This window comes from Chenopodium quinoa, unplaced genomic scaffold (genome assembly GCF_001683475.1).
Source record: "Chenopodium quinoa cultivar QQ74 unplaced genomic scaffold, ASM168347v1, whole genome shotgun sequence".
NCBI lineage: Eukaryota > Viridiplantae > Streptophyta > Magnoliopsida > Caryophyllales > Amaranthaceae > Chenopodium > Chenopodium quinoa.
In genome coordinates this window covers 3,675-14,636 of record NW_018745599.1, presented here as the reverse complement: position 1 = coordinate 14,636, position 10,962 = coordinate 3,675, and the positions used below count along the sequence as shown (strand labels likewise).

At 35.8% G+C, this 10,962-nt stretch overlaps 1 protein-coding gene across 1 annotated transcript; it reads left to right on the top strand.

Moving 5' to 3' along the window:
* The first annotated feature begins 1,617 nt into the window (after positions 1 to 1,617).
* On the top strand, positions 1,618 to 5,014 carry LOC110716556. Its single transcript, XM_021895186.1, has 4 exons — positions 1,618 to 1,784; positions 3,979 to 4,005; positions 4,567 to 4,796; positions 4,897 to 5,014. Exons 1-4 carry the CDS (start codon positions 1,706 to 1,708, stop codon positions 4,942 to 4,944), a joined length of 384 nt encoding a protein of 127 aa, XP_021750878.1. The 5' UTR covers positions 1,618 to 1,705; the 3' UTR covers positions 4,945 to 5,014.
* The last annotated feature ends 5,948 nt before the right edge of the window (positions 5,015 to 10,962 follow it).

The window sequence follows — 10,962 nt, the reverse complement described above, 5'->3', positions numbered from 1 at the left end:
CGGGCTGGGAGATTATCCTTGACTCCGGGCTGGAGCCATGAAGCTAAGCCCCTGTGAGGTTATCCCTGGTTTTGGGCTGGACAAGTGTGAACGCGCACCTCTTAAGTGGTCTCGGGAGCACGGGTCAGCTCAGCTAGAGCTACCCTATACAGTTGTAGTTGGAATTATGACAAGTGTGTTTGATTAACTATCTTATCTTATGTTCGAATTCTTTGAAAAAATTTAACCCATAAACAAACATTTTTTGTAGGAAAAAATTGGTATACGATGTTGTATTTTTGGACTTAATAGTTTTAAGCTTTTTGAAATTTATGGCTCCACTTTGACAGCTTCTATGATAATCAACGATAGTTTGTCTAAATGATTCAAGTGTTTTGAAGGTTCTCTCTCAATCAATATTTTGTGCAGCATGTATATATGTGTAGTGTAATTTGAATAGTTAATTTAGTTAATCTGGTGTGTCTATACTATATTACCAGATATAAATCGTCGTTGGATGTATGTTGATGACCGAACAAAGCGTGAATACAACGATGGTGTCGAGGAGTTTTGTGATGTAATTGATATTGTAGCCATCTTAACTCAACAATAATATTTGTAGAAGTGTGGGTGAATGAGGCTTCCCTTCAGTGCTACCAGCAACGCTGAGTCACGTCCTTCTCCAAATTTTTTTTCTGATGTTTACCTGCAAAAAAGAAGAATAATCCTTATCTCCCCTCCGATGCCTAAAGTAAGTATGTGTTTAGGGAAATTAAAAACAATATTAAGTAGATAAACAAAGGCTAATCTAGAGAGAAGTTTGGAGGGGGGTTTTAGAGAGAAAGTGTGTGTCACTTTCTTAAGTGAGTATTTCATCCTCCTCAAACATGTACTCTTATGTGGTTTTTATAAGAACAATACAGGGGTCATTGACCTCTCAAATTTTGACAAGTGTAACTCACCCATTAGGTGGTTTGGGACACGTGGTCCATTGTTATTATGCCAAATTGAAAATATAATACAATTCTAATTTTTCAAAATAAAAATAAATTTTTTTTATGATTTTTCTAAATAATGACATGCGACATTCATAATAAAAATGAAATGTATGATGTGGCATATTTATAGGTTGGGGTTTGATTTTTAAATATTAGTATAGATACAGATATAGATATAAATACGTATGATGACATCATTTTTACTTATTTATTTATATGACGCTCAAGAATCGTTGAGAAGGAATTTTGGCTAAATCTATCTATCGGTGTGAATAATTTGCCTAGTGGAGGAAAGATTGTTGCTGTCGTCGTTGAGTGCAGTTAAGTTTCATTATTAAGGAGAGGGAAGGTGTTTGTGACAAGAGATGAGAGGATATAAAAGTAGTTAGGCCTTTGCGACCATATAAGATAAATACTTATGAAAATACTAACACCAATGTGTTGAGCATATAAGATAAATAGATTACGAAAATATATCATGTGTGATATATTTTCAATATAAATAAGATATGATATAATATTCTAGTTTTTATTTAAACCTTGGTAAAGTAAAGGGTACTTTAGTCAATTAAAAATACTACAGTAACAAAATTTACCACGGATTACTTGGTAGATAAAGCCAAGAACAGAGGAAGGCAACTTCAGAAAATTACCATTTACCAGAAGAAAACCCTAGCTAAAGTTTTTAGTTTTTACGCTCCTTCATCCTTGCCTAGTTTTCGTAGACGATGGGCGGAGGCAGTAGAGTCGGCGGCGGCGGCAAATCAAGCGTAGGAGGGTGGTTGTCACGCTCCCGATTATTCCGAGGTTACAGTTTTATTTTCCGTATTTATTCTCTCTTTTTCGTTTGCCATAATTTGGATGATGAATTTCATAATTGTTTTGCTTTGTATGATCATCAATTTGTTTTATTTTCCGTTTAGATTAGCTGGATATGAAATTATGAATGAGGTCTCGTTTAGTCTTAGAGGTGAGCAAATTAGGTTTCGGGCGGATTTCGGGCTGAAAAGGCGGGTGGTTGGGCCCGGTGGTTTAAGACTCGGGTCGGGTATTTCGGACCGAAAGTACAAAAGGCCCGGTTGCAAGGGTCGTCCGGGGTTTAATATTGTCTGGTCATCTAGATTCTGAGTTGCATTTTCATGTAGTTCGCTCTATGACCACTTACAGAATCTTCAACTCTCTGAACTTTTTGTTTGCACCTTTACTACTTGGAAGGCAAAGGTACAAAAGCTGGTAATTTGGGGACTCCATAAGCCGTTTCCCAATATTTAAGGCGCACCAGCCTTTTGTTTTCAGTGTCTCTGATGAACTCGGGGACTCCATAAGCCGTTTCCCAATAGTCACATATCGATTTCAATCACCTTCATTAAAGTTTGCTTTGGTTGTCCTTTACCTTTCACCTTCCTCTATCCGATCCTTTCCAATTTTCAAGTCTCCTCATCCAAATTCATAAGATTGGGGCCTTATATAATAAAACAAAGAACAGCCTATTCAGCTATGTAATTCCTCACCCAAATTCCGTTATGCGGGCGAACAAAGATTGTTCTAATTTATGTTTATCCAATGCTACATTTTATCCTTATTCCATAACTAACATATGATAAACAGTTTGTATCCTGTACAAGTATGAAAGCCTTAGTTTGTGATCTGATTAACTTCTGCAATGTACACCCTCTTTTCTTTGTTAAGTTTCATTATCTTCACTGAATTGAGTTGAAGTGGCCTGACCCTTTTTTTTTTTTTAATTGTTATTAGGGATCACACAGAAAGTAACTTTTATATGAGTCAAATTGTGAAAGAATTCAAACTGACGTTGCTTCAATTTGATAACACTTTTATGTAGAATTGCATGTCAATCTGTGATTTTGGTTGAGGAAATGAGGCTTATATGATTGTTTTTAGGAAAAGTGGAAAACAATAATCCCACCTTTGGGTGGTATTCTGTTATGGACTGGTTTTTTTTGGGCAGAAAATGTATAAAGATGGTGTGTGATTGTGGTGAATAGAAACGGCAGAAATAAGGAGAAAGTAGAGGATTACACTAAAATATATTATCTTGTTCTGGCTACTTCAGTGCGCCCCTTGATATGGATCAGTTTTTGGGTGGATTTCAATGACAGGAGTTTCAAAGGTTAACTCCCCTTAAAAATATCAATTTTTTTCTGGTTTAATTAAATAAACAGAACTTTATAGTGATTTATTTACAATTTTAAGTTTTTAACTACACAAGTTCAACTTTAACTACACAAGTTCAACTTATTAGTAGAATTAAGTTGTTTTATGGAATGATTTATAATTGATTCCAAATTATTAACCATTGGAAATCTTGTACCATGTTTTCAGGATAAGACTAGGAGCATCTTTTTTTGTCCTGATTTGCAACCTTAATTTTAGTAGTTAAACACGTTAATCATTCTTAGCTGATATGATTGAATGGTGCTGGGGCGAGAAACATAGATCTATTAGAAGTTGCATTGGTTAGGTACAATCATACAAAGATGTTGTGATGTTGGGGTAGGAAGTTGTGGTGGCAGGGTTGAATTTTTGGATGAGGGTGGTGCTGTACAATTACAGAAGATGTGAGCTGCAAAGATATTGATTATATTTTATAGTTTTAAGCTTTTTAAGAAAAATGAATATCTAAACCAATGAAAACTTGACAAGTGCTACAATTAACTTGATATATCGGTTACCATAGCTTAGCAACAGGTAAAAGGCTTGTTTTATTAAGATTGAAGTTAAAGGTAGGATTATTTTGAAATTAAGTAAATGTGGGACTATTTTGAGAAGACCACCCAAAGGTGGGATTATTGTTTTCTATTTTTCCTTGTTTTTATTGCTCAATTATGTCACAAATTTTCAGAATATTGTCCCAACTTTCTTTTCGCTCAATCATGTATTGTACTCTTGTTTTAACCCTATATCATGTATTGCTCAATCTTCATACTCTTCCTTTCAATGAAAGTCCTTTCTCACGTTATTTTACTTGGCCTTGAAACAGCATTGAAGCTTGGAGGACCAGGCTACTGTAAGTCGAAATTTTTTCCATTGTTTCTCTTTTATGTATCATATTTTATAAATCATGGGGCTCAATTATATATATGGGTGCTCTTATTATTTTATGATCATTCTTGGAAGCTCAAGTATCGTTAGGACATAATTTGACTGAACTAAAACAAGGCCTAACTCGAAACCACATCTTAAATACAAGCATTACAAGCATTATTGCAAGAAAGAGGCCAGGACATGATATACACTAATTACTGTTAGACTAACAAACATGCTTGGGGAGCAATCTTCTTCCTTGAATGATGATGAAAGTCTATTGGAAGGAGATGAGCACACTTGCTCTTGTTGCGAACTTCAAAGAAATAATATAAATACTACAACTACAACAACAAAGCCTTGATCCCAAAATAATTTGGGGTCGGCCAGAAATGATGAATCAATATAAAGAATGTAGAAGGCGTCAGCATAAATTCTCTCCCTCAATTCTTCTCTGTTTAAAGCCATATTTTTATCGCAAAAATGATATAAATGTGCAAAGTTATAAATAATAATAATGTGAATGTTATGTTATTTCTTCCAGATCATCATGACATGCTTAAGCAAGTTGCCGTTTTACGGGGTTTATCAAGTGTTGAAGAGCTTTTAGCCTCCCTGGGAAAGCAAGAGAGTGGCATGTCAATTCAAGAAGAACTTGCTTTTCTGAACAAAGAGCTTGGGACTGCAGCAGTTACGCACTGGTTAGTAGCCCAGTCTTATTCTGGAAATAAAGGTCGTAAGAGGTGTGAGGATCTCTTCAAGACTTATATGAAGGTTTGTTAGCTTTGCCATATATATGCTCATTATGATTTTATAATTCACTTTAATTTTGTAGAAAAATGAAGACTTCTAAAGATTTTGTCTATTGTTGTAGGAGGTTAAAGAGTATGGGGAACCTTGCTTCTCTACTGTATCTCGTTGACAAAGTATTGTGATTATGAGCTTAAGGATTGCAAGGAAGAGAAACTATAATTTTTCTTCTATCGTTATGATATTTCTGCTTGATTCTTCTTGTAACTACTTCGTATTTATTACAGTAAGAGAACTAGTATCTATTATTTAACAACTAATAATCTATTTTTTTGCACTTTTGTTTGGGTTTAAAAAAATATTCAAATCAATTTGCAAACGCTTCATTATTGTTAATAACAATAAGAACTATTATTTTAATTGTAGTTGTTGTAACTGCTTTTATTGTTATTATTATTATCTCCTGCATAAATGATGCTCTTCGTATTACATATGTACTATCCATTTTTTTGGACCAAATTCCCTAAAAATTGTATAGCGACGGAGGGAGTATAACAATTTTGTGTACGTACTGAAGCTAATTAGTTTGACATCTCTTATATTCTCTCTCTTTTGGTTTAACTATTACTTCAATTTATGGTTGTAAACTGTTTGGAATAAGACGAACAACATACTGATTCAATCATTGATCCATGTCGATTACATTCACATAATCTCATTCAATAGTAAGTGTATAAGACTTGGTCTTCGAAAAGAAAGATTTGTCACATAATCTCATTCAATAGTAAGTGACCAAGTCTTATAGTTGCTCACATTCAATAGTAAGTGTATAAGACTTGGTCTTGGAAAGAGTACTCAAAATTATCTTGTAGAATTATACCGATGTTAGCACATCAAAAAATTTGAGATATTAGATTAAAAAAAACCTCAGGAAATATAGGATCAAATTGACTAGATTAATACTATTTGTAATTAAAGGATAAAATTCATATACTTGTAATAAATTAAAAGGAAACATTATTATTGCTATTGAAATAATAAAATTTAAGATTAATTTAATAATAAAAGCCCAACCATTCATTTCACTTCGTTAATAACTACATATTACATCAACAACCATAAATTAATAGATAAAACACAATAAACTTTTGAATCAACAACCAACACCATACTAGCTAGTAACTCTCTATGAAAAAAAAAACATACTTAGTAGTTGGGCGTAGGATACAATTATACTAAAACAACCCCTATTACTCATCATCTTCACTCTCATCACTCTCACTCTCATCACTCTCTTCATCCTCTTCATCTTCACTCTCCTCCACATTTGCTTTGCCCTTAGCTTTCTTTTCCTCATCAATCTTGTTGAGCAGCTCTTCTTGCTCCTGCGCATCTCCTATTGCCTCCTCAAGCATGTTGTTCACATCATGGTAGGATGCATTCGAACCCGAGACACCGAGCTTGCTTTTGAGCTTCTCAAAAGTAACATCTCCCTCGGCATACGCTTTTGCCACCGCGCCGGCTTTAAAGGTGTACTCGACTGTAGCACCCGCCATCGCCAATTTCGATGCTTTGTCCATAATATCAATCATCAATATTTTCATTTTCTTGTTCTTCATTGATGTCTTTTAACATCTTCTTCGTTCATGTCAAAAATTATTTCACCTTTTGGAACTTTTGATCAAAGTTTTTGATGTATTTGAGTTTGGTTATCTTTGATATAGCTCTTGAAGAAGACATTGTGATATAGAAAGTTGTTTGGGTTGAAGTTAGTTCTGAGAATGGTTTTAAGTTGAAGAGCAAGTAAGATAGCAACTTCAAGTAAGATAGCGTTGTTTGGTTTTGTTATTTGGCTTGTGCTCTACTCTTTTAAAGGGAAAAAACAAGTAAGATAGCAAACTTCAAGTGTAATTTGCATGTAGTAAAAAAGTACGTAGAACACATATTGCATGCAACTTTGGTCATGGTCACGCGTTAACATCCCCTCTACATTACTAACTAAATTTATTCCACATATGTAAGTCATGATATATAGTTTCTGAACTGCAGCACATATGTAAGTCATGATTACTAACTAAAAAATACTGAATGAACTAAATACCTTGAATGCAGATTTTGATTCAAGTTAAAAACAATAGACGCAACACTTAAAAGACGTACGCTGTCCTAAAACACATATTCTCCAAAAAGGCGGGTGTACGTTAATGTATTGTAAAACGGATTAAAGTTATGTTAAAAGTACTTAAAGTTATCCTTTATACTGCAAAAGTTATAATTTTTCTATTAATAAATTTTATCTTACAAATAAACTTATAATATATTAGATTAATCATGTTAGTTTTTATAATATGTGACCACGTATCTATAAGAAATTACACATTAAAACAAAATTCAAAGCAACGATAAATTAAAAGTTACCCTTTAAGTGGTTAAAGTTACCATAAAAATAGTTAAAGTTACGCTCAAATTGATCGTTTTACAATAAATTAATGTACACCTGTTGTACACAAGACTTATTCGTCCCAAAAATTGAAAAAATGCAAGGAAATAATATTACATGATTATTTTATTAATCCTCATAGAAGACTTTGATCAAGAATTAAATCCAAAAATAAAATCATAAATATATACTAAAATAATTATTTTACAAAATTTGCTCTTTAAAATTATTGTATGAATACATATATGAAGTAGAGTACATTATATTTATAATTGGTCACTCTAAGTGAACTGTTAAACATCGCCCGCAAATTCCTACATAAAGCCCACAAAATAAGAGTGAAATGACACTTTTGCCCTCAAACTAAAAAACACAATTTCTCTCTCTACTCTCTACTTCCACTTTCTCTCTCTAAATTATTTCCCGAGCTATGTCGAGGCGGCCCGGCAAGGAAGTGGCGGCTCCGGCGGTGGGCGGAAGGCGGTTTGCCGGCGAGAAGGTAATTTTTGTAATTTTTTTTTTAAAAAAAAACCTCCGGCGACGGTGGGCGCGCCAAGGCGAGACGCCACCACCACGGAGGAGGCGCCTAGGCAGGACGCCCGTACGGTGGAGGCGGCGCCTAGCCCAGACGCCACTACCACGGCGGCGGCGGATAGGCTAGGCGCCACAGCCGTGGTGGTGGCGTCTGGGATAGGCGCCGCCACCACCGTACAGGCGTCTTGCCTAGGCGCCTCCTCCTTTTTTTTTTTTTTAATTTTTTTTTTGTTTTTTTTTAATTTTAAATTTTATTTTCGAATTTTTTTTTTTTTTTTTTTAAAATTTGTTTTTCTTTTTTTTAAATTGTATGTTCCCTTTTTTTTTTAAATTTTGTTTTTTTATTTGTTTTAATTTTATGTTCTATTTTTTTTTAAAAAAAAAATTGTTTCTGGTTTTAATTTTTAATTTTATGTTCCTATGTATTGTTTTTTTTTTTTTTTTGAATTATATTTTTGTATGTAAAAAATTATAAGTTCCCTTTTTTTTTTTATAAATTTTCTTTAAAATTTTGATGTTCTTCTTTTTTTAAGTTTTTGCAATTTTAAATTTTTTAAGTTTTGTTAGTTTTTTGTTTTTGGTTTTTCTTTGCATTTTTGATTTTTTGTTTTTGTTTATGTTTTTCATTTTTTAGTTTGTTGTTTATATTTTTTGTTTTTGGTTATATATTTTGTTTTTGGTATATTGTTTTGTTCATATTTATATTTTTTATGTTCATATTTATATTTTTTTATGTTTATATTTATATTTTTTATGTTTTTATTTATATTGTGTTGTTTATGTTTTTATTTTTTATGTTTATAATTTTATTTCCGTTACTTGTTTATTTGCTTTTGTGTTTATTTTCGTCCTTTTTTGTATTTATATTTTTTGTTTTTGGTAATATTTTTGTTTTTGTTTATGTTTGTTTTTTTTGTTTGTAGTTTATATTTTTTGTTTTTGGTTATATTTTTTGTTTTTGGTATATGTTTATGTTTATATTTCTTATGTTTATATGTATATTGTCTTGTTTATATTTATATTTTTTATGTTTATAATTTTATTTCCGTAACTTGTTTATTTGCTTTTGTGTTTATTTTCGACTTTTTTTTAATTTGTTTTCGTTATTATGTTTCGTTATTTACTTGGAGTTAGGCATCGCAATTTGGACCTGGTGTGGGGAAGAGTATTGACGTCGTGAGGAGTACGATCTACTCAATGGAGAGCTCGGGGCCCAGACACGTTAGATCCCGTGGTATTTCGGCCTCGGCCCGCAGAGAACGGGTGCACTGTTCTGCGGATGATCAAGATGATGATGATGATGATGAGGAGGAGGAGGAGGAGGAGGAGGAGGTCGAGGACGAGGATGATGCAGATGAGGATGTCGACGATCAGAGTGGACCATATGATGATTACGGTCCATTCAGTCAGAGGCTTGATGATACGTATGAGACGCATAGGGTAGATGTGCGTAAGGGTCGAGATGGTAGGTTTGTTAGTAGATCTGGCACATCATCTGCGTCCACTGTGTCTGTGGGTAGCAGAAAACGGTCGAGGGCCGTTAATGATTCTTGGATGGTGAGGGGTGAGGTGGCCGGGGGACCTATAGACGGGAGTGTGATTCCTAGCTTTCTAGGACACATCGCTACCCGTATTTGGGAGGACCAGGAGCGGGCTTTGGATAGCGGCATTTTGAAATGCCAAACCCGGGAGAGGACTTGTAACTTCTTGTGTAGTTGGGCTGAGGCTTGGCCGGAGGAGAGCGAGATGGTCGGCCGATTGAGGGGCACTAGAGTGAGCGATGGCAGCCGGACACGAACTCTTTCCACCTTCCGTTCGGTGAGATGACGATCATGTTGCATGACGTCGAGGCCATCCTTGGGATTCCCGTAGAGGGAAACCGAGCATCTGTTGTCACAGATGCGGATCAGGCAGATTTATTGGCGGAGCTGTTGGCGGTGGATAGGGCTGCGCTGTACACAGCGGCACTTGGTGTGTGGGATCACGGCGGTGTTAAGATCGCAGCAGTTTTGCAGCGATGTTTGCACCCCACTTCACGTAGGACGCAGGACACACAGCTGGCTGCATATGTTTTTCTTCTTCTCGGGTGTACCTTGTTTCCGGATAAGAGCGGAAACAGCTGGTATGCATCCTTGAAGTTATCCAAGGCTCGGTCGTACTCTGCCTCCGTGGTAGCTTGCAGGATCTTCCGCCACTTACCATTTACCAATCTCTCTGCTGAATCTAAGTTCTTGTTGAAAAGGTTGTAGGCTTTGACTTTCACGCATTTGTTGATGTGCCATGTGCACAGTAAATGGCTCGACTCCGGAAACAGCTCCGCTATAGGGGCAAAGAGACCTCCCTCACAATCGCTGACGATGGCCGATGGCTGAACACTTGGGCCGATGTAATTTCTCAACTTCTCCAACACCCAACGGTAACTCGCAACCGTCTCATCCTTCATAACTGCATAACCAATCAAAAAGTTCTGGTTCGTTGGAGTCATCCCAACCATCTCAACCAGTGGAAACTTATACTTGTTTGTCTTGTACGTTGAATCGATCAGAATCACAGATGGCCAAGACGAAATCATATCAGCACAATCAGGATGCACAAGGAACAAATGAGTCACCTCCGATGTGTCTTCATCAGATTCAAACCAGTACAGGTAACCACGTGCTTGTGCCTGGTGTAGAAGCTGCTGTATAGGGTTCCTTCCCTCTGACCGTTCAAACCTCAATTTCTGTCTGACGTTGTAGATGTGTCTTCGGTTTGGCTGGTCTTCAGGAAATTTCTCCAACACAGATGCTAATATTTTAGCAGGCTTCACTTGAGCATCACTCATTTCTTTTACAATTAGTTTCGCACCAGGACTTAGGCCACTTAACTGTCGATGACCCACTTCATATGCGATCATCTCATGGTTGTGATACCCCCATTTACCGTAACTCTTCACTTCCCAACCGTCACCCCTTTGCTGTTGTCGAACCTTTACTCTGAACTGACACCCACAACCTTTCCGCTTTGTATCAAACCGAATCGCTTGACTGAAATCTCGTTCCTCCCTTTTGCGATAACGTTCGCATCTCAAAATGCGATCCATTCTACCATCCCGTTGAGATTTATGAGTTGCTACTACTAAACAAAAACCTGATCTAATTGCAACATGTTTCGCCCAATCAACCGCTTGTTGAGCATCTTCGAACAGACCATCGTGTACAAAAAATCCCACTATAA